Consider the following 24,649-nt stretch of genomic DNA (forward strand, 5'->3'; position numbering starts at 1 on the left):
GGGCTGCACACTGCTAATGCCATGAGGTCAGCCAGGCCCAGCGCTGCAGCTGCTTGAGGACAGGCTCTGGGGTGGCAGCACCTGGGTACAGGCTGGACCCCTGAAACCTGGTGCCCAAAGTGAGAACCAGCTCTGCAACACACCAGTGCTTCCCCTGCCTCATACCTCCTACTTTTCAACTGCTTCTCCAGATCACTTCTAAATTTTTTTTTAGTATTTATTTTTTAGTTTTAGTGAGGATTGAACCCAGGGCTTTTGCACGTGCTAGGCAAGCACTCAGCTGCTAAGCCAAACCCCAGCCCCTCCAAATTCTTGTCTTTGGCATGGCTTCTGTGAATCCAATTCAAGGCAGTTCAGTTCATTCATCTCAGTCTAAACAATTATCTGTATATACTTTGGATTACAGATTTTTATAAATTAATTCTTGTCTTTAGTTTTAACATTAAGATAGTTATTAGCTTTAATCCACACTGCACATAATTTCAAAGGATTAATACCGATAAAACTAGTAATGAGATTACTGAATGGAATTTAGGATTACTTAGTGGCTTCACTTGTTTTTAAACTATAGTGCTATAGTTCATTAAATCTGTATAGCGTGCTGTATTCTAACATCGTGTTCTAACACTGTGTTCAAACATTTACATATTTGGAAATATGTAAAACATTATTTGGTCCCACTTCTAGCCCTGCCCCTGCATGGCCTCATCCTTCACTTTACTTTTAAGGTATCTTAAGGGAAAAAAAAATAAAAAAGAGGTGAGCAGATCTGTATTTGCTTCCTATTAAACAGGGCTCCCTTTCCTTTCCTTCTCACAGCTGCAGCACCTGCTGCACTCTGGGATAAATATACCTTCCATTAGAAATGGGCATTTTGCTGTTTCTAGTTTTAAGAATGCCACCATGAAGGATTGTGCAGTCTTTTCATTTCATTTCTCCTTTAAGTAGAACTGCTGTGTCACTGACTCAGCAAGTAAACATACATGCAGTTTTATTCTCTTCCATGACTGTAAGGTTCTGCCTTCCCACCAGCAATGCATGGATCCTTGCATCCCACCACTTCACAGGAAACATTAAGAAGGCAAACATCTGGGTGTTTGCCATTCACAGAGATGAGAAATTTTACCTCAATATAGCCTTTTATTTTTGGTCAGCCTTTTTATCAGCTTTATTGAGGTATAATTAGCAGAAGATAATGAACATATTCACCACTCACGTTTCCTTTGCCCATCCCACGTCTACAGGCAACCACTGGACTGCTTCCTGCCAAGATACTAGTTTGCATTCTCCAGACTTCTGCCCATGGAATCACACAGTGTGTACTCTCCCAGCTGCTCCTCCCAGGAGAGATGACTGGGACTCATCCACACTGCCGTGCATACCAACAGCTCACTTCTTAATACTGAGCACAATACAATGGCCCTTTTTCTGGAGGTGAGGAGACGGCTCCATTATGTAACCAACTCCTAGGTCATTTTCAGTGGCTAGATTTCCACTAACTTTCTGCTTTTATGTTTTATGGTCAAGAACCTAAAGAGACACTAACTCCATTCTACATCCAAACTTTTCTACTGAATTGTCCACCCTATTATTCAGTTTTTATTTTCTATTACACCCTAACATTCTCCAAAGTCTAGCTTAGTGTCTGGCACAAAGAATAAATAAGGAATTCAACACGTAGTTACTGGGCACTGGACATGGGAAGAAGACATACTGTGCATCTTTAATGTGACTCCATGAGGGCAGAGGACATGTGGGTCCCCACATCTACTGCCCTACAGGACACGACTTCAAAGACAAGGTGAACCCAGTGCTGCCTTGCTTGCCTTATGAAATGCTTCTTATCAAAAGGACACTTTAGAAACGAAATCAGATTACTTTTTAGGGAAGAATTTTATAAAGAATGGATTCATATTTAAAATGAGTTGTACCTTTAAAGAGAACAGATTTAAAAGGAAACCCATTTACTCCATCAGTCTCATTCATTCAGGGTTTAGTCGCTCCAATTCTTCACAAGTTCACCTCCTGAACCACTGGACAAGAACAAGGAGAAGTTTTCTTCCTTTGCTGTCAGGAATGAAAATTCTTCTTTACTTAAGAATACACAACAGAATTTCTGGATTTTGATGTGACAGAATAATAAGATAATTACATTTGCTAAATTACATATGCCTACAGCCAAACAGTACAGGTTTTAAATGGGTTTGGAAATATAAGAAGGGTTGCTCATTTTGTTTTGATTGTGCCCAGGATGATAAAGCAAGGGATAAAGACAGGCAAAGCTGTCCCCCATGCTGAGTCCTTACAAGCTGCTAGCCAGGGGACTGATGACATCTGCGAAGCGTATTGCTTGTTCACGAGCACAGAATCTACCATCTACCGAGACAGGTTCAACAGGAGCAGCTGCGCAAGCTGTGACACATGGCGACAGAAGCCACCTCTGCGACCCTAGGTTCAGTCAGTAGGAGCGAATGGCAGGGGGAACAGTGGCGCAGTCAGCCTCATTCAAAGTCTTGTCAATGACAGGTCTGTACTCCAGAGTGACCTTGAAGAGAAAGATCAGGGCAGGTAGAGCAAGATCCACAGATAGCCATCCCCTCTGTTTTTTCTACTTGAAAATGAGCCTTTATATACATAAATATGTACCCAAGGAAAAGTATATACACCCTTACATAACACTTGGAAAGTATTTCAAAATAATGGATTATCTCTGATGGATGTAAATGTTTCATTCTTTTTATAATTTCTAGACTTTCTAAAATGAGTATTTTATAATGAAAAAAAAGCCAACATTATTAAAAATAGGCTTATGCTGAAAGACGGCCAACTTCTGAATTAAAGACACATTAGGTTTCTATATAAGTAACAACAGACTTCACCTTAATTTCTGGAGGCCCAGATAAATGATTATAAAACTCTTAGAAGCAATGAAAAGCTTAAAGATAAAAATTACTTAATTATTTCCAAATCTTTTTTTGTTTGTTTGTACTAGGGATCAAACCCAGAGCCTTTACCATTTAGTCACATCCCTAGTTTTATTTTTGAGTCAGGGCCTCACTGAGTTGCTAAGGCTGGCCTAGAATTCAAATCCTCCTTCCTCATTCCTCAGTCTCCTGAGTGGCTGGGATTGTTGGCATGTGTCAATGCACTGGCCTATTTCTAAACCCTAAAACCCAGGGAAATGTCGAAAGGGCAGGTATGCATCAGTAGAACAAGACCTCAGCCGGGGTCTCCTGACCTGCTGCCTCTCTGCATGCTGTAGGGGGATGGGGGATGCAAAGGATGCTACCACATCTCCCAGGCTCCTCTGCAGCTGCTGGCAGGTAGGCTGGGCCATGGGAACAGAATGGGAGGAGTCTCTCCTGACCCCTGAGCTCCAGAGGAGTTTCTGGTAGTGGCTGGGTCCCCATCTCTGCAGAGTCACCATCTCTTCCCTGCCCAGGGCCCTTGCCCTGGCCCACACAAGGGAGCTGACCTTGTATCAAGTCTCCCTGAGCCAGCACAGGGAGAAGCCTGATTCAGTGTCCTTACAGTGGTGCCTCAGATATGCCAACAGTGGCCTCTCTCAGCTAGTTACCACCAAGGACATCCCTGAGCAGATGTAGCCCACATACCTTTCCAGTCTTGATGTCCACGTATGAAAGAGTGTGCTTCCTCCAATGCTCCCTGAATGGCTTCTTCTGCTGCCCCTCAATGGGCTTGGAGTAATCATATTCATCAATCCGCACCTGATGCCAGAAGTATATATTACTCACCACTCACAGAGCACTTCGTCAGAAAACCCGGAGAACATTACAATGATGTGAAGAGACCAGTCAGGTGGGGGCACCACTGACAATTTGGGGCCTGCCAAGGGTCAACATGAGTCCAGTGTCCATTTCTACATCTTCTATGACTTCATAGGTGAATGTTGAGAATTAAATCTCATTTATGCACCTTAAAGTTTATCAAATACTTTCGCTTTTTGCGCTATACCCTGGGAAACTCCAACTTTTCTTTCCACCTTTTTTTTGGTGTGTGGTACCAGGGATTGAGCTCAGGGGCACTCAACCACTGAGCCACATCCCCAGATCTCTTTATTTAGAGACAGGGTTTTGCTGAGTTGCTTAGCGCCTCGCCATTGCTAAGGCTGGCTTTGAACTCACGATCCTCCTGTTTAAGCCTCCCAAGCCACTGGGATTACAGGCATGCCACCACACCCAGTTCTTTCAACCTTTTTAAAATATTTTAACAATTGTGTTAAAAATTTCAAAAGCTCTCAAAGAGTAGCGGAATGCTAGTGAAAAAATCCCTGTGTTCTAATAGAGTTGGCTGATGCTACTGAGGACACATGGTGGGCAAAAGATGAACCTGGGCCAGTGGCCGCAGCAGTCCCTGGGCTCTGCAGATGTTCCCAGGGATGAGCTTTCCCAGTGGGAAGGTTGAGCCTCGCACCTGAAGGCTTGTTCACCTCAGTCCTAAAGCATGCTCTGGAGAAGCTTCCATCCCTTAGGGCACACAGGGGTCATACTGGCCCATCTCTTCCTGCATCCACCTGATCAGTGCAGGATAAATCAGTGAAGCATCACAGTACATGGCAACTTTTGCTTAGCCAATTTTTTTTTGTTCATCCATGTCACCTGCACTCTCCTGAATGAAAGCCTGCATCTTACTCTTGGGACCCTGGGGCTAGTGTCTTTTATCCTGCACCTGCACCTAAGCCCCTGATGTTGCCATCATCAGAGCATCCAACATGCATGCTCCACACAGACATCAATCCACTGTCAAAACACGGTACCAGAACCAGATCTGTGATTCCTTTCCCAAGCCTCAGGCACTACATCCATGGACCTGGCTGCCCCTGTGGCCGCCACCCAAGTAAGAAACAGGCTCATTCTGCTCCAACACACTGCCACAGACAGCAATAGATGCTGATTCAAAGCAAGAAAGATCCTGTGTTTCTGAAGGCAGTGAGAACAAAGGTGACAATAATTACCAGGGAAAAACTCATCTTCCTGGATTGACTTTTGGGAAAATGGAGTGAAATGCAGAGGGCATGTGACTGGTGGGGGCCAGAATGACAACAGGGGACAGGACACCAGGCTTGAAGTGCATCCCAAAATCACACCTTGTAATCTTCCCTGGCATGAGCACCACGTGACTCCTTCCGTGCCTCTGCCCCATAGATGGTCTGCAGAGCGCACAGCATCAGGTTCTGCAGCTCTAGTGTCTCCACCAGATCCGTGTTCCAGACCACTCCTGGAGACATACAAGGATCCATTAGAAGTAGACAGGACCCCACCATGTAGATGCTCTGGGCTGTCACTGTGGGCTCATGGCAGAGTTACTGGTCTGACCCTCAGTCACAGGAAAGGCAGAGTCAGCAATAAACAGGACAGACACCACCAGGCTCCACAAAAGGCAAGATCCTAGCTGTGCACCCAGGGCTTACCCCTGTCAAATGTCTTCAAGTGCTTCAGGTCTCCGTAAAGCTGGCTGATCTTCTCACAGCCTTCCTGCAACACGCTTCCCACACGGAACACTGCAGCATGACTCTGCATGGACTGTAACAAGATACCCTTTGTAAGCCAGGCGTGGTGGCTCTGGTTGTAAACTTTTTGTTTTATGGTACTGGAGATGGAACCCTAGGGTGCTCTACCACTGAGCTATACCCTCAGCCCTTTTTACTTTATCATCATCATTACTGTTGGTACTGGGAAATTGAAGTCAGCGGTGCTGTACCACTGAGCTACATCCCAGTCCCTGTTATTTTTTGAGATAGGGTCTGGCTAAGTTTCCCAGGCTGGCCTCCAACTTGATCCTCCTGCCTCAGCCTCCCAAGTTGCTGGGATTACTGATGTGTGTGGCTATGCCATTTTATTTTAATTTGATACAAGGTCCTGATAAACTGCCTGGGCTGACCTCAGTCTTGCAACCCTCCTACCTCTCCATCCTTTAAACCAAGTTTTTAAGTGAATCTTTTGCCCAGTTAGTAATTTTCTTTAGATTAATACATAATCATAAAGTTGTAATGCACACCATCACTTAATGGTTTCTCATAAGACCCCCCACCACTCCAAAATCCTGGAATTTAAACCAAGTTTTTAAGTGAATCTTTTGCCCAGTTACTGTATTTTTATATCATTCTTATTTGTTTTCAAGTTTATTCTCTTGGAATTTTTAGATAATCTTATCTGTAAATGATTATTATTTTGTTAATTCCTTTCCAATATATACCTCAATTCTTTCAGTCTTTTCTGTGACAGCTACAGTTGGCAAGAAAATTACTTCACCTTGGAAATACATATTCTACCTTGGTCTGTTTGCTCAGGGCTAAGTCTGGCATCTGATGGTGCCTGGCACAGAGCAGTAGCCCGGCTAAGCCTTCCTTGGTGGGTACCTCTAGTGTCTCCTTGTCAAAGCACCTGCCTCACGGGCATGCAGTTTCCACACCCAACGCGGGTTGCGCTGGCTTACACCCTAACACTGCAACTGCCAGGCCCTGCAGAGCATAACCTGGCCACCTGGCCTTCCTCCTGCCAACCTGTCTCTCCTTAAGACAGAAAACAGTCCTAAGAAGAATGGTAAGTAACATTCTCTTGGTGTTGTCTGTGTCTGTCACTGGACCCCTTTCAGACAGGACCCAAGGAAAGGGCCTCTCTTCAGAAAACTTACATGCATCAATTATTGCAAGTATTTCCAGTAGAAAGAGCTCTCATTCATGGAGCAAGAATCCCTATAATAGAAGAATTTGCTTCCTGTTTTCTATAGTATTTTTATCCATCTAAGCCTATAATCCATTACAAAGCCATTAACTACATGTAGCCATTCATATTAAAATTAAAATTGAGGTTCTCAAACTGAAACTTTCACTAGGTACTCTCTAGGCCCTGTGGCCTGCGCTACCCACCATCCTGTCCCACCTCCCTGGGAACAGTGTCCACCCAGGTGAACCTGCAGAGGTCAGCCTCCACCCGATGCCCTTCTCCCACTTCCTGGTTTTGGCTAGATTCAATAGGCTCAGTTTGACAACATCTCTAGAGCAGCTGGAAACTAGGTGAGTTGACCTGATTAATTTCTGGGCAAAGAGATACAAGCACTGGGGCTGTGTTGGCCTCCAACAGGGCTTGCTGTACTCCCTCCTTTGGCTGTGACACACCTGACAGCCAGGGCAGGTCTACAGATGGAGGCCAAGCTAAAGCACAGAGTACCAGAGAAGGCCAAGTCCACAGCGCCACTGTGTCTGACCTGGAGTGCTGAGGTATGGCCTGTGTAAAAGAGCGCACTCTTGTCTAAGTGAGGCTCCTATCCACCTGAACACACTTCCCTGATATGGCAAGGGCTGTATGTCCTGCCGCTATATGTCCTCACACTATGCAGGGCGCAGGAATCTGTCCTACCTTCTGCATGCTAAGGCGCAGCTCCGAGGTTCTTATGCTCCCGTCAGCAAATCTCAACCTGTCTAGATTTGAGACAGATTCTTCCCCAGCATTTGGTTTGATTGGAGGAACTTTATCTCCTAAAAACAATATCAAAACACTGGAATTTAAAGACACTCAAATTTGTCTCAAAGGCATTCAAAGACTTTGGAAACCACAGCAGTAAATGAACCAACTGTCCTGGCCCATCCTGACCCAAGAAACCACCTACTGACCTTGAGCCCATTTTATTTACTTTATTTCATTTTTTAGTACTGGGACTGAACTCAGGGGCACTTTACTACTGAGCTACATCCCAGCCCTTTTTTATTTATTTTGAGACAGGGTCTCGCTAAGTTGCTTAAGGCCTTGCTATGTTGCTGAGGCTGGTTTAAACTTGCCTCAGTCTCTCTACTCACTGGGATTACAGTCATGCGCCACTGTGCCTGGCTAAAAGCACAATATATTCAAACTTTTTCTCCCTTTCAAAGAAGGGAATCTCATTCCCTGCTTGATGACAAGTGGTGATGATCCTCAGCTCAAAGGGCAGTGCCACAGAGGGAGGACACTCCCTCTGAGGACAGAGAAGCTGCACAAGCACAAAGCGTCATTTGCAGGTGGCCTCTGTGCCTGATTCAGGGAGCTTGTGAAGATGCTCCCTGCCCTCTGGCCATGTGCCCCTCTCCAGCTGTTTTATCAGTAGGTGGAGACTGTGCTGTTTCCAGCGTGTTGCTTCAACCCTACTGTCTAAGAACCACAGAACTAATGTTCCACAGTCAGCATCAGGACAAGGTAACAGGGCAAAGGGCCAGGGTCCTATGGGACGTCCTGAGCAAAGAGGCAAGACAGCCTCCATGAGGTTGGAGGCGCAGTGACCTCCTGTTCTTGGTGTCTGGAACATACTTGCACCCCAGCACGTGGCACCTTTTTTTCTCCAGCACATTAAGCTTGCGTAAGAAGAGCCAACAACTGAAACCTACTCTCAAAAGGGAGGGGCCACAACCCAAAGTTTGCTCGCATTGTGCCTTTGTTAATAGGGGTCAGTTCTGTTTAGTTTTCAGGGTGGGACCATTTTTCCATAAGTACTCAGAAGTTATATATTCATTGATCCCTACTATTCAAAATTTCATTGCAAGTAAACAATTTATACTAGGCAAATAATGTGCAATAAAGTTCTCCTCAAGATAACAATTTTCTAGCAGTGACTTTTCTAAGCAGAACATGACTGCCAAAAAAAAAAAAAGGAACCAAGAAACCCTTATGTTAACTACTGAGGTTCCCAACCCACCCACCAGTCTTGACATTTTGACATCACTACCACATTGTCTGGCCTCCTGCTTCCTCAAACTAGAATTCCTTTCCAGCAATAAATTACGACTTCTGGCTGAAGAGAACACATACCAGGCCTACAAGACTGTGCGATGCTCAGGGCACAGGCCCGGCCAAAGACCACCAGGTCCAAGAGGGAGTTTGCCCCAAGCCGGTTGGCGCCGTGCACTGAGGCGCAGGCAGCCTCCCCACAGGCATACAGGCCGGGCACAATCTGATCCTGGCCATTCACATGCTTCAGTACCTGTAAGAAAGATTGTGGGTGAGACAATAAGATGTCTTAAACCCTAAGTCCCCCCTCTACCTGAGCAGCTGTCTGTGCTTGAGATCAAGAAAGGGAAGTAAGAAAAGAAAAAAAAAAAAAAAAAAAAGAAAGGGAAGTAAGGATGGTATCTGTCTCCTAGGGAATCCTCTGACTGCATCCCCAAATCCCATTTGCCTCCAAACACTCTCTGTGATGGGGGTCAAAGAACCCTACATTGGCACCTGTGCCTTCCCTTCCAGGAGCCACTCCTTGAGCCCCACTTCCCACCTGACTGGACCACCATGAAGTCTCAGCTCCAACTATGTTCCCTGGCAGGTGGAACCACAGCAGAAGGAACCTTCAGACCCTTCCACTCCCTGCCCCTGCTCCAACCAGGAACCAAGCGAGTGGCGAGCTCCTATGCACCGTGCACCACTCTGATGCAATCATAAAACCACTGACTCACAGTCATTGTAAAGACAACATAATACTGCACAGGAAAGCAGTTACAAATAGAAAAACTATATCTGGCATTTTATCTATCAGCTCCACTGGCAAGGAGCTATTATTACTAAGTGAATGCAAGCCTAGAACAGAACTCCCCTACCCTGCAGCAAAGGTGATTTTAAGTACAAACCACCAAACATTAAAAAAAAAAAGAGGTCTGATATTCCCTCTAAGATCTAAGGAGACAGTAGTGGGATGGGCCCTGTTGTTACCTGCCCCTTGTAGTTGGTGGGAATCCCACCCATGTTGTAATGCACAGTAGGGAGTACAGGAATTGGCTCCTTGGTGACATCCACACCGGCGAAGATCATGGCTGTCTCTGAAATGCCAGGCAAGCGCATGGCCAGCTGCTCAGGGGGCAGATGGTGCAACTGCAGGTAGACGTGGTCCTTCTCGGGGCCACAGCCTCTGCAACATAGAGTATCTCAACATGAGGGATGAATAGCATGTGAGTCTCAACACATTTTGGGGGAGGGACTGGGTTGAACCCAGGGACACTTTACTACTGCATTACATCCTCAGCTCTTTTTACTTTTGTTGTTGTTGTTGTTGTTCTTAAATATTTATTTTTTTTAGGTGCAGCTGAACATGATACCTTTATTTTATTTATGTTTATGTGGTACTAAGGATCGAACCCAGGGCCTCACACGTGCTAGGCGAGTGCTCTACCATTGAGCCACAACCCCAGCCAGCCCCTTTTGCTTTTTGAGATAGGATCTTACTAAGTTGCTTAGGGCTTTGCTAAGTGAATCATACAGACCTTCCTTCACGGATCTCCAGAGTCATGGACCGAGACACCACGTCCCTGGATGCCAGGTCCTTCGCAACAGGGGCGTACCTCTCCATGAACCTCTCGCCCTGACTGTTAATGAGGATGCCTCCCTCTCCCCGGCATCCTTCAGTAATGAGACAGCCAGCGCCATATATGCCTGCAAAAATGCAAGTCGTTAAACACCTGTAAGCTCACAACCATCAAACACACATCTCAAATGCCAATTTTTTCAAGACACTTTGTTGGCAAAGGAAAGTGCAAAGAGAAAAAAAGGAAATGCTGAAGGGGAGTAGGAAGCAGAGCCAGAGCTGAAAAGTGCAAGTCTAGGAAGGATGGGCTGCCAGTGATTAAAACCCTTGCATGATCACCACCTTGACTGTTTCAACTTTTGAAAATAATTTTACACCATGACAATGTGGTGACTACCTTAAGAACAACCAACATGGAAAATTCCTATCTAAAGAATTCAAATGGCAACAATGACAGTAACTCTCATGGCTGTGGACGGTGGCAGCTGTTGTACACATATTTACTCTCTTCACCCCATCCTCAGAGACAGCAAGTGAGAGCTGACTACCTGGCCCAGGCCACATGGCTGGCAAGGGCAGAACCCAAGTCCAAACCTGGGCAGCATGGTGCAGACTGTTTGTTCCTAACCTGGCCTCTGGCCCTGTCCCTCAGTGTAATGAAAATGAGGAATGCCAAGCCTTGAACTTTAACAGGAGACCAAATGAACAAACGAATGTAATTTGAAGTTAAAATTTTCTTGAGCACACCAAAAGGGCTACATGCTTTAAAAATAAGAATGCAAATTCTTGCATTTCTTTTTGCTTTTGTTTTTCCTGGTGCCATTTTTTGGGTGGTTTATTTCTCAGAGTTGTGAAGGAAAAGAAATGGAGCCCCAGGTATAGCACATGAGTGGGACCCTGAAGCTTGGTGGCATTTCACTGGACAACCAAAGTAACAAAAACCAACATCTACATTTCTTAGTTTTCATCCCTGCCAGGCTTCAGAAGGGATGTACTGACAGGAAAGGGAAATAGCCCTGGCTCTTCACCCCTGCAGAGGCCAGGGGAGCAGCCCAGGAGTGGTGGGTACATTGCCTCAAGCAACAGGCTCCTCTCAGCCTTGACTCTGGGTTTTCCCCTGAACTCAAGTCTCCGACCCATGTTATTAGCATCTCCAGCCATCTGCTGGCCCAGGAAAAACTAACCTCCCCCACAACTAGTTTCCTCCTTGTCCACACCCTAATCCCAGCAACAGAGTGCCACCTGTCAAAGCTGAGTCCTAACTTCATACCCTATTGCCATAGGGGCCCATGTTTTCCCACGATCCACCCCAGCCACTTCTCTGGTCACATACTTTCCCTGGCTCTCAAACTTCCACTCAGGAAATACTGACTCAAGTTCTGGACACAGCAGTACATGAGAAACCTGCCCCTGGGTGGGAGAAATTGAGCAATCCCTGTTTGCTACTGGGGCAAACACCACCGAGGCAGGGCTTGGACTCTGCTGGGAGTACAAAGATGGAGACCCGAGGGGCTGAGGTTGTAGCTGAATGGTAGAGTGCTCGCCTAGCATGTATGAGTCACTGGGTTCGATCCTCAGCACCACATAAAAATAAAATAAAGATATTGTGTCCACCTAAAACTAAAAACAAATATAAAATATATATATATATATATAGAAGATGGAGACCTGAACTGCCCTGGGAACCCAAGAATCACAATCGAGTGTGTTAGTAAGTGAAGCCTGGAGAGCACCAAGGATGCACCACATGCTTACAGGACAGAAGCCCACCCAGGCCAGGCACCCATCCTACCTGTGGGGTGGAACTGCACAAACTCCAAGTCCTGGCAGGGAAGACCAGCCCTGGTGATCATGGCCGTACCATCCCCAGTGCTCGTGTGGGCAGACGTGCAGCTGAAGTAGGTCCGCCCATACCCCCTGGAAATGACAGAGCATGATGACTGTACACAGCAGCCCAGGCAGGACCTCCAGTCCCCTGGGACCACACAACAGACACAGCAGCCTCAAGGGCACTATCTTCAAGAAGTGCACATACCACACTGAGGAGAGGCCCTGCCACTGACTGGTGCCACCTTGGGATGCAGGATAAGGGCACAGAGAAGAGATACTCATGATAAAAAAAATAGTAAACATTAAGGATTTTTCTTATTATATTTTTGTCTCCTGGCTTCACTGATATATGATTCAAAATAGGATGTTCTGATAAGTGCACTCACTGAAGGGATTGCCACCAGGGAGATAATCAACACACGTGTCACCTCACCTAAAGATCCTCTCTTGGGGACATGGACATGGAGATCAACTCTCCTGGCCAGCTTCAGGCCCACAGGCTGTGTGCTCAGTCTCAGAGAGCATTGCCCTCAGACTCCCCCAACCCTGGCAATCACCACCTAGAGCCTGACATTTCTGGATTCCATGTGTAAATGAAATCATGCACTGGGCTGTTTTAATTAGCACAACATGCTCCAGGTTCAACCACACTGTCACCAATGACAGGATTTGCTTCTTTCTTTTGGCTAAATAATGCTCCATGGCCTATTTACACAGCATCTCCTTTATCAGCAAAGGACGTCTGGGCTCCCTCTGTCCTGGGCTATGTGAACCATGTGTGTGAAGGGACCTCAGTCATATGTTGGCTTCCTTCCTCAGCACAGTGGGGCTACAGGATCACACAGCAGGTTCCTGCCTTGGTTTTCTCGGGAACTCCACAATACCAATTTCTACTCCTGCCAGCAGTCTGCCAAGGTCCCTTTTCTCTACATCCTTGTCACCTCATGTCTTTCTAACCTCAGCCACTCTAGCAGGTATAAGACAATATTGCCTTGTGGACCCTGATGATTAATGATGCTGACCACCCTTTTACAAACCTGTTGGTCACTTTGTCTTCTTTGGTAAATGTCCATTTGGGTCCTGCCCATTGTTTACTGGATGTTTTTTGGGTAGCTATTTAGTTGATGCATTGATTATACACTTTGGATATCATCCCTTTACCAGACAAAATGGTTTGTGGATATTCTCTCCTAATCCACAGACTGTCTTTTCATTTTGCTGATTGTTTCCTTTGCTGTGGAGGAACTTCTTAATTTTTAAAATGGTAAACAAGATGGTACAGAAACTAAAATTTAATTATTTTCATCATGTGCACAAATAGCAATTTTCTATTCTATGAACCAATCAGTATAGTCACCATTAAAGCAGAAAGGTTACACCAGGAAATGTCACATGACTCTCACAAGTCCTCAGTTCCTTCACCTTAGAGCAGGAGGGACAGTGATCATTAAGGTTCCACTGCACCCTGAGGACAGCCTCTGCTATGACCAAGGGCAGCACAGATCTCCTGCTACCTCTACCAGGCACGGACCAAGCCTGGGAATGGCCATTGCCACATAATGGTACACTAAAGCCTGTATCCAAAGCACTACTCTAGAATGCCCACATTTTATTAAAGAAACTATGAAACTCAACTTTTCTAGAGAGATGAAATGCAAATACAAAAATGAGGTTCCTACCCAGTGGCAATGACAGTGTTCTTCGCACGTATGCGATGTATGGATCCATCCTCTATGCATAGTGCGATGACTCCGCGGCACTCTCCGCTCTCCATCAGGAGGTCCAGGGCAAAGTACTCCACAAAGTAGCTGGTGTCGTAGCGCAAAGACTGTGGGACACAGGACCCCACATTCTAAACTGCATTTGAGTTAAGTGTTAAGCCAATGTGTTTAAAATGCGAATGGTTAAGCATGTGAAAGGTTAGAGGGCTTGATTTGGCTCTGCTAATGAATGGACTCCATAATGCTAAGATGACACTGGGGTTTGAAATAGATAACAGGCTGCAGTTCTCGTTATCAAAGCCTATGGCACTGTAAGAACATAAGAAAGCATCACACATTAACAGGAGAAAGCAAACCCCTGGTGACCTGCACCATGGAGTACATGCTCACGTTTCTGTAACACCTCTTGTTTTGGCATGACCTCAGGTGGCATTCCAGGCTCTCTGGGGGCCGCGTGGTGCCAGAGTAAGACCCACGTACCACAAGGTCCACAACAAAACCTTGAGTTCCCGGTCACACAGCCCCACTTGCAGTGGTATGTGGGCTGGCGTTGCCCAGCCGCACAGTGTAGACATGCCCAATTCCACCCACAGAGAGGTCCCCACTGGGCAGCGTTGCAAGGGCTGGACCTGACAGTCCTCAAAGCAAGTCCAAGAGGCTCTCAGGAGCCTGAGCCAACTCCCAAGAGAGAACTGTAGTACAGATAAGTCCTGTTACGCATCTGTCATCATAGTCAGCCTCAGAGAAGACTTGGAAACTTATCACCTTGACCCACCTATCTGAAAACAGTTCAGAATACTGATGATTTAGCTGTGTCACAGCAGGCCCTGACCATCCAATGACTACTGTCTCATAAGTCTTCAAGCAGTTTTATAGTTAAGTATTAAAACAAAACAATCAATTCAGGAACTTGAAGGCAGTAAAACAGTCTTAAAATGACAGGTCTATTTTTATACTTGGATTGTGATGGCCATAAGTTCAACTTTCACATTGAATTGGACATTCAATTTTCCAAAATACATGTAGGAAATACAATTGTCAAAATGACAGCTTTTGCAGCACCTGTCCAGTACTTTCAGGTCAACAATTACTACACAGCTCTTAAAGAGTTATCCTATTGTTCTTAACCCATGAGCTGGCTCCGCCATCCCTGAGTCATTCCCACTCTCCTGTATCCCATCTCTTGTACACCCAGGCGGCCTCACCCTTCCATACAAGGTGTGCAGGAGTGAGTGGCCGGTCCGATCAGCTACGCAGCAGCACCGATGGGCCTGCCCACCTTTCCCAAACTTGAGGCTCTGTCCACCAAATGCACGCTGATAAATCCTTCCATCTTCTGTTCTGCTAAATGGCATGCCGTAATTCTCTAGCTATAAAACGCAAACACAAACAGGAACCTTAAAGGAGGAAGCTATTCTAGGAATTTGGACTACAACCTTAACATGACTGCAAACCCCACACTGAGGTACTCTGTGAAAACACCAAGGCTACAGAAGCCACCTTGGTGACTCAGCTCCAGGGCTGCAGCAAAAAGCCCCTGCCAGCGTGTCTCCTCCCCCTCCCCTGGCTGACCACACTCCCTTACCTCGACCACGGAGGCAGGGGCCTGCTCCGTCATGTAATGGATGGCATCCTGGTCCCCCAGCCAGTCAGAGCCCTTCACAGTGTCGTAGAAATGCCACCTCCAATTGTCCTCCTCCATGTTCCCCAGCGCAGCATTGATTCCCCCCTGGAAACACATGCATTCCTTACACACTATTGATGGAGCCCAAGGGCATCTTCAGGCCTCTCTTCCTTGTGCGGTTAGTCTCTACAAGGGCTGAGGGGGAGCGAGGCAGGATGGTCCCAAGTCACAGCTTCAGCTGACTAGATAAGCAATTTAATCCCTCTCTGCAAAGGAGAAGCAGCAACATGCAAGGGCTGCTGGGAAAAGATGCACATAAACTTGCCTGCCTCTTAATGAGCTGACACAAAGCACTCCAGAAACCCACCAGTGATTTCATGACAATGGCACTCTAGCTGTATGCTGAAAACACTACGAATACAACTCTAAACTCAGAGCCACCCAGCCCTGCACCCCACTTCCTATGGCTATGCATGGACATCACCTTGTCTCATCCCGCAGAGTCACCAGATACAACAATACAGAGATAAATGTTAACCCTCACCCTCTTCTTCCCCAACTCAAATTTCAATTTCTCCTCTTTAGATAATCTTTTTTTCCCCCCACATGTAAAGGAACACTGATGTGATCTCTGTGTGTCCACAAGGCTGTGTTGGAGGTGTGGTCCTCAGTGTGAGGATGTTAAGAGATGGTGGGCCCTTTGGGAGGCGCTCAGGCCCTCTCGGCATGCCCTTGGAGGAACTGAGTCTGTTTTATGGGAACTGGTCAGTCTTGCAGGGGACTGCTATAACAGAGCAACACTGGTTGCTTCCTGCTCTGGCTCCCTGTCTCTGTATGTGACCTCTCCTTCTCACATGCTCTCACCACAAAGCTATCCACTAGGAAATGCTGTAACCAAAGGAGCCCTTCCCAGAGGCAAATGCATGAGACTGCCTGATCTCAGGATTTCAGCCTCCAACACTGAGCTAAAATATCCAACTTCTTTATATGGTACCCAGCCATGGATTTTCGTTACAGCAACAGAACACAAACTAATACACATTTCTAACCTTTCTCCAATTGTTGTTCTATCACAACTTTTCAGTCAAGCAGAATCCCTTCCTGCCTTTACTGCTGTGCCTCAGTTTCCTCACTTATGAGGTTCCTTCCAGTTCTGATGTCACCAGCACAGAGCTGAGAACTTTGCAGCAAGAGGACAAGTTATCCAGTGACTTTCCTTCTTTCTTTAACCCTCCAACTACAAACCCAAGGAGATCCTGACAAAAAACAAAACTCCACAGTCATAGCAGAACACAGAAAGCTGGCCTGAAATAACAGAAAAACCTAACAGTGTATGCAATCCCAATGCTAGCCACAACCTGCTATCACCAGAGGCTGACCCTGAGCTCCCAGTTCCGACTAGAGTCCCTGGCCTCCATATGATCCCAGCCCCCGGGGCAGGCCTCCTGAGCACCAGTACTCAAGCTGAGCTACCCTTTGCTGACTACGCTACTACTGCCATGGGACTTTAACACCATGTGACCTGAACACTGCCTATCTTGTGATCGGAGAGGCCTTTCCTGGCTCCTGGAAACAACCACCCACTGTCTCTTAACAGAAGCGTGTTCCAAACACTGACTTTGGTGAACTGTGAACAATCTGGATGTTATCTACAGTGATCCTAGAATCAGAGAACAAAATCATAAAAGCACTGTTTTCTTACCTTACTTTTACCTTCTTCCCTACACTGAGAACTTCGAAGGCCACTGTCCCTCTAACCTGCGTGCCCACGCCACGTCTACAAGCACCGCCACACACCCTGATCAGGTGCTATGGTCTGCACCTGGAATATCCCCCAAAGACCCATGTGTTGAAGGCTTGGTCCCAGCCCATGGCGCTATCTTGAAGAGATAGGTCTAGTGGGAGGAAGTGAGGTCTCGGGGGGGAGGGGGGGGCATGTCCTTGAAGGGGACACTGGAATGTCGCTCTTCTTTTTTCAGTTCCTGGTGAAACTCATGAGCAGCCTCCTCAGCAACACACTCTGGCCATGACACTCTGCCATCACAGGCCCAAAGCAACCAGATCAAGTGACCATGGACTGAAACCTCTAAAACCATGAACCAAAATAAACCTCTTCTCCTTTTAATTTGATTACCTCAGGCATTTCCTCATACCTTCTTCATAGTACACAAATTGACTAACACATTTCAAACATGTGAGGGATGCAAAGGCAACTGAACCACAGGGGCAAAAGCAGGACTGGGCGCGACAGTCAGTAAAGACCTGCATGTGAGAAGCCACACAGGTCCCAGGGAAGAGGCCCAGTAGTGAGTGAGCCAGTGGGAGCTGGCAAACAAGGAGGAGCTCGAACTCACTGTTGTTGCTTTCCTCTGCGGAGAAGGCAGGAGGTTGCTGAGGTAAAGAGAGCCTCACTGTTGCACCAAGAGCACTGAGAGATAAAACTTTCTCTTACCTGTGCTGCGACAGTGTGTGACCGGGTAGGAAAGAGCTTCGTGAGGCATGCGGTATTAAACCCTGCCTCAGAAAGGCCAAATGCGGCTCGCAAGCCTGCCCCGCCAGCACCTACCACCACTGCATCAAATTCATGATCCACCACTGGGTACTGAGTAGAAATCTAGAAAAGAAAATTCAGCTGTCAATCACACATTCAACCATGCCAAATATTCAGAATATGGTGATAGCAGATTAATTAGCCTAAAGAAAATGAAGGGAGTAATCAAAAGGAAAGAGCAATGAGGTCCCCAACCTTATCCTAGGGCCAAGCACACATGCCCAGTGGGGCAGCCTCATGGAAGGGGGATCAACAACCATACTTAATGAATAGCAGAGGTTCTGTCCCATGGACCAGGAAACCCAACATTAGCTGAAATATTACACACTTAGAGATACAATTTCAAAAAAAAATCCATTTCTAAGGAGGCTTAAAACCACTAAGACCCCAACGTGTCAACTGGGGAGTACAGAGGCAGAGGAAAGCAACAACAGTGGGTTCCAGCTCTGCATATATCATTCTTACTTGTCCACTCTTGTCATGCTCACGTCCCCACTTAGAACTCTGCAGTGCTGTTTTATTCTAGGTATGCACACTGCACTTGACCTGGCGTGGACCCAAGTCAGGCTCCTATGAGAAGGTGCCAAGGATATGCAGCGACCACCATGAGCTTGAGGTAAGAAGCCGTAAGCAAACTTCAGCATTCTCAACAGAGAGCAGAACAGGAACACTAAACTCAAAAGACCCCATACTTGGGGCTGGGACTAGCACGGGCAGGACCCGGGTTAGATTCTCAGCACCACATAAAAATAAAAGGCACTGTGTTGTGTCCATCCACACCTAAAAAATAAATATCAAAAAAATATTTTAAAAAAAGACCCTACACTCATGTGGCTACACAGCCCTACTGTGAGTAGAGAATCCATCTTCCACCACTGCAAATGCTATTCATTTGTATCTAATCTATAGATACATTAAGAACTTTACAAGCAAAACTGTCAATATCTGTAAATATTTGTATAACTATTATTGTACTAAAAATAATTTGAGCATGGATTGAATATCCAAGAGAATTTCTTTAAATATGTGCAATATGTGAATGCACTGAAATGAACTGGTCTAGGCTATGATCCCTCTAGACCAACAAAGCTGTTTAATGCAGCAGAAAGCCACAGACTCACCGATTCTGAAACTTTAGCAGACGCCCTCTTCCTTCCATCGACAGTGAAGTGAACACCACGGGCCCTTGTTGGGAGCGTTGCCTGCCACTGCAAAGGTACAGACTGTTAGTGTCTTAAGGACCACAGACACTAAGGGAACTGAAACTAAAATTTCCTTCTAAATCATGAACCTTTCTATGTACCCCTGTTCTTGTTCTAGAAAGCTCACCTGGGGCCCTTGACTTAAACTCCAAGGTCAGACAGATCAGTGGGCAAGGACTCAGCCCCTCCAAGGCTTCCTCTCCACCTAAGGTGATATTCCAGTGAAAGCCTTCTGGATTAAGTTGCTTTTTCTGTTCCCAGTAGGAAACTCAATGGATCAGAAATAAAATGAAAAAGGTTCACCTTCTCTGTGGTGTCCTAATTGACATTACTTAGGTCGAAAATGGGAGAATGCCGCCTCACTGCACAGTAGTTTTGCAAGTAAAGAAGCATTTTTACTGCTCTATCTTTGCACTCAAAGCCTTGTAGTCTTGGAAAAGGCACTGGACAGTGGACAGGGAGATTCTTTTTCTGGAACAGGCTGCTGTATAACACTTAGTAAAAGCAGTTTGGTTCAGAGGAATGAGTGATGGCATCCCTCCACCCCACACAGGAGGACTCCACTAAGCTAGCCTTTAGCCACACCTTCTCTTGTCCACCAGGCCTCTGGTGCTACCCATCTGCAGGGCTGTCCCAGCTGTTAACTGGTTAACCTCCACAACTTGTCTTGTCTCAGCTTAAATGTCCCATTCTATACAAATTTACTCAAAAATATCTGTATCGGTGACACTGTGGCCCAGTGTAAGAGAGACACTTTCCATGTGGTAAGACTGGGTCAGCTGCTGGGGCATATGTTCTCCATTCTGAGGCTGCACTTTAGAAGACCAAAATAAAAGAGAGTTAGAAAATCCTAAAGAATAGTTTTAGGAAGTATACCCAGCAATTAGAGGAGGAGAAAAGAGAGATGTCTTCCTGTTCTTTGTTACTTGGAAAAGACCATTATTCTGTGGGGGGTGGGGGCAGATTCTATAAGACAAACAAGAGGGGATCACAGGAATGGAATTTGCAAGGTAAAGGCACTCAGCTGGGCTGGAGGGCAGCTGGTCTGTCCTTCTCAAGCAAAGGCAGAGCTGGACTCCTATGCCAAGCTTCCTCTACTGCTAAGCTTGAATGACAGTTGGCATAAACACTTGGATTTATTTAACAGTCCCAATTGCAAGGTAGTTTCTTGGATTTTAAAGAATTTTTAAATTTTTAAAGTGTTCGACTCTACAATCACAAGTCTATTTCAAAAACATACTGACAAGCCAATTTAGGTTTTCCATTTTTTTCAGAAAATGAATTTAAGGAAAAACCAAAATTCTTCCGCCTAAGTACAGTTTCTCTATGGCATACATTAACATAGAGAACATAGTAACATGTTACTATGTGACAGCAGTACATTTTATAGTACCAACTCAAAATGGAAATGGTGAGGTCGCTATACATTTCTTTAAGATGTTCACGTACATTAAGATGTTCTGGTACACCCGCTACCCACTCCCAAAAAAGTGGCAGTTACTAGAGTACATAACCGAATTGACAATTATCACTCTCTCCCTGTGAAAAATGACACCAATCTTTATTCTGAAGTTGGACTTTGCAGGGGATATTTTTATTTTTTGCAGTGTTGAAGTCAAACTCAGGTTTGTGCTCCTCTTCCACTGAGCTATCTTCCCAACCAGGCAGTAGGGTGTATTTTTTAATTTGGAGACTAATTTCAATTTAACCAAATTTCTGTCTTTAGATAAAGCTTATTTTGCCCAGGCCTGGGGTACAGACCTATAATACCAGCTACTTAGGAGGCTGAGGCAAGAGGTCTAAGTTCAAGGCCTGCCTGGGCAAGGCAGAGAGACTCAAAATAAAAACTAAAAATGGTAGTGGATCTAGCTCTGTGATAGAACACTTGCCTAATATTCATGAGGTCTTGAGTTCAACCCCTAGTATGGCAAAAAGTAAAAATGAAAAGAAACACACAAAACAAAATTTTTGTGATTATTATTATTATTATTTTGAGAAGAAGAAACATTTTCTAACAGGGAAACATGAAAATGAATGAGGAAATCTACCTGCAGTACAATTGAAAGGCACATAAGACTTTGTTCAATAGCTTAGAAGTTTAGATGACTGAATTAGGTAATAAAGAAAAAAGGAGGAAAACGTGAGAACATTACCCTCAATAAGCAAAGGGGGGCCTCACCTGATAAAGCATGCCTACAAAATCATGACCAAGAAACAAAACACAATCTATGCAACTACAAAAAAGTCAATAAAGGCTGAGGTTGTAGCTTAGTGGTAGAGTGCTTGCCTTGCACATTTGAGGCCCTGCGTTCAATCTTCAGCACCACATAAAAATAAATAAGTAAAAATAATGATATCGTGTCCACCTACAACTAAAAAATATTAAAAAAAAAAAAAAAAAGAAAAGTCAATAAGAACCTAAAAATGGTTGATATGGGGAAGTAGGGTGATTTAGGTGAACTAAATCCTCTACAAGGCAGAAAGCCAATGTCTACAATGGAAAACCTGCAGGGGGCAATGAAACACCTCAAAATTATCCCCACTGCTGGCAAAAGCAAGGTTTTCTTTTCCCCATACAAGGCTTTCTGTATTCACTAATTTTTTTAACAACTATGTGCAATTATTTTCATTAAAAATTTTAATATTTGTTTTTCAAATACAGATGCTTAAAATACATCTCAAATGGATACAAAGCATGGGTGGTGAGCTACAACCCTGGCTAGTTTAAAGGGCTACTTCACAGAACCCTCCTTAGCTCCAGGGAGAAACTGAAAACTTGGGGGACTCCAGCTCGGATCCTATACTTCCCCACTATCCAGAGAATATTGGGAAACACCTCTGACTCTAAGATTAAAATCCTGATTATATGTAAACCCAAGTCAAAGATTTTCAAATGAACCGGTAAAAAAAATTATGCAGGGGGTGGGGACAAGGCTCAAGCGGTAATGCACTCGCCTGGCATGCACGGGGCGCTGGGTTCGATCCTCAGCACCACATAAAATAAAACAAAGATGTTGTGTCCGCCGAAAACTGAAAAATAAATATTAAAAAAATTCTCTCTCTCTTAAAAAAAATTATGCAGAATACAGAACTAAATGCCACTGCTATGATAATCAAAAGAAAAAAACCTGTTATTACTGTAATAGCATAACTAATGTAATTTCAAATACATCACCAAAACATATTTGGAACAATTCATCTAAGAAAAGGAATTGATTTATCCTAAAACAACATTTTGTATATTCATCTTGAAGGATTTAAAAAACTTCATCAGAAGGGAATGGTTAACAACTATGTAAAGTCTTTGGTTTTACTCTTCCTCTGGATCAAACGGCTTCAAATCATGTCAATGCACTGGGGCCAGGAAAAGAAATCAAAGGTGAGCTAAGTCTGGCAAACTGATAACTTGAAGGCAGTTCTCAATAAAGAGTAACCCCAAACATCTACTTTCCAAAGCCATTTCTCAGATGACTATCATAACTTTTTTTCCCTGCTAGTTTGACTATTTCTTTGTAAACTCCAATTCTTCAGGGAAAAGAAAACTAATCTTACATGCCAATAAATATACTGCTTGGGGGCAGAATTTCTCAAGGAAAAGCTATCCTCATAAAGATAAAACGACTTCTTAAAAACCCAAATCACAGGGCAGTAGTGAAGATTCTAGATGGAAAATGCAGATAAAAATGCAAACAGTTAATTCAACTGAGGTTTGAAAAAGACCACTTCCAATCAGCCACTAGGAAAATAAAGGGTTATCAACTAAATTTATTTCAATGCTCAAAACCTTGTCCCCACTTTCAGATAGAAGTTCAAAGCTAGAATTCCTCTATTCTAGTCTGGATAAAAGACAACAACATTTGGGGTCTTCCACAGCAGAAGGACCACTGGGAACCTTCTTGAGTAAGGACAAACCACTCTGCTACAATCACAGAATATCAACCTGTCATTTTCTGAAAAAGCACCACTGACCAGGACTCTACTTCCTGCAGCGTCTTAAGGGCCAAGATGGGAATGGGATGGTCTGCTCTGTAGGCACCAACCACAGCACCTATTAAAACGTTTATAATGCCTTCTGGTTTTTAAAGGAGTGGCTGTCAACTAATCCTTCTCATACTTAATTGAACATAATCTTTAATATCTCTATTTCAAAAAGGAGAAAATTGCAGTCATAATTACAGGCACAATGCACGACACTACTGTTGAATGCCTTGACTTCTACTGGCACTTCTTCTTTGTAATTAAACTATTAAGTAGGTAGGTGGGTTAGTTCATTTAAAAGAATCAAATAATGAAACCATCCAAAGTTAGTTTACTTAAAGCAAGCCCTGGAAGGCTGAGGATGAACACGCCATGTTAGCGTTCACTCAGACAACCCGGACAGCAGGGACAGGGAGGGTACCCTGATCCCCATCCCAACCCGGTACACACATGCTTGGTCCCATGCCCCCCCCCCCGCCCCCGTCAGTGTGCTCATTTCCTCTGATTTTTTTTTAAAAAGTGCTCAGCAATGAAACATTACTCAGCCATAAAGAACGAAATTATGGCATTTGCCGATAAATGGATGAAACTAGAGACTATCATGCTAAATAAAATAAGTCAGTCCCAACACACTAAAGGCTGAACGTTCTGATTTGCAGATGCTTACACATAATAGGGGCGGGGTGGGGGGTGGAGTTCACTGCATTACACAGCGAGAAAGAAGGAAAGGGAGGAGGGTGGAATAAGAAAGGCGATGGGATGAAGTGGACGTAACTGATCATGTAGGAACACACCACTAGGTTAACTCCACATCACCTACAGCCACAATAATTGGAAGTTGTACCACATGTATGTATGATATGCCAAAATACGTTACACCGTCATTTAAACTAAAAAGAACAAAACAAAACAAAAAACAAAAACAAACAACAACAACAACAAAAAAAACGGTGCTCAACGGCCACCGCACCAAATCTAAAATAAAGGTTCCCAACTGCCAAGGTCTCCCGGTGGACACGCACAGGAGGGCCAGCAGCGGCCCGTGGAGCCTAGAGAGCCCAGGTCTCACGACCGCCGGCCCCGTAGCGACCTCCACACAGCGCCGGCGAGGTGACCTTGGAGGACGCGGCTCCAGGCCTTATCCCGGCTAGGGTCGTGACCTTCACCGGGACGCTGCGGGCTGCCGCCACAGGAGGAGCCCTGCCAACCCGGGCAAGGGAGCGGCGACTCGGCATGCGCTGCACTCTGCCGACCGGGCCCCGACCCGCCCGGGTCCCGCCCTCCCGCGATGCCGACTCACCGCCTGGGTCAGGACCAGGCGCCTCGCACCGAGAAGTCGCGACGCTGCCCCGACCCCCGCCATGTTTACGCGGTCCCGCCAGGCCCCGCGGCAAACCGCGCCTGCGCACCCGCCGCGCCCAGAGTGCGGCAGGGAAGATCCCGCGCCTGCGCATCCCGCCCCTCC

General features: G+C 45.4%; 1 protein-coding gene across 1 annotated transcript; it reads right to left on the reverse strand.

The window, feature by feature from the left end:
• Positions 1 to 1,874: 1,874 nt before the first annotated feature.
• Sdha (succinate dehydrogenase complex flavoprotein subunit A) lies at positions 1,875 to 24,594 on the reverse strand. Its single transcript, XM_027943863.2, has 15 exons — positions 24,485 to 24,594; positions 19,126 to 19,212; positions 17,906 to 18,067; positions 15,415 to 15,558; positions 15,035 to 15,199; positions 13,788 to 13,936; positions 12,071 to 12,195; positions 10,238 to 10,406; positions 9,690 to 9,885; positions 8,799 to 8,970; positions 7,380 to 7,498; positions 5,432 to 5,543; positions 5,108 to 5,238; positions 3,615 to 3,728; positions 1,875 to 2,545 (listed from the first exon to the last, which is right to left on the reverse strand). The coding sequence occupies exons 1-15, from the start codon at positions 24,545 to 24,547 to the stop codon at positions 2,459 to 2,461; spliced, it is 1,995 nt and encodes a 664-aa protein (XP_027799664.2). The 5' UTR covers positions 24,548 to 24,594; the 3' UTR covers positions 1,875 to 2,458.
• Positions 24,595 to 24,649: the final 55 nt, after the last annotated feature.

The sequence above is a fragment of the Marmota flaviventris genome, chromosome 5, assembly GCF_047511675.1.
Source record: "Marmota flaviventris isolate mMarFla1 chromosome 5, mMarFla1.hap1, whole genome shotgun sequence".
Taxonomy (NCBI): domain Eukaryota; kingdom Metazoa; phylum Chordata; class Mammalia; order Rodentia; family Sciuridae; genus Marmota; species Marmota flaviventris.

Coding starts and splice junctions, on each gene's coding strand:
- Sdha (XM_027943863.2), bottom strand. CDS start 24,547: ATGGCGGGGGTCGGGGCAGCGTCGCGACTTCTCGGTGCGAGGCGCCTG. Junction 12,196..13,787: donor AACACTGTCATTGCCACTGG/GTAGGAACCTCA, acceptor TGTCATTTCCAG/GGGGTATGGGCGGACCTACT. Junction 3,729..5,107: donor ATGCCAGGGAAGATTACAAG/GTGTGATTTTGG, acceptor TTCTGGCATCAG/GTGCGGATTGATGAATATGA.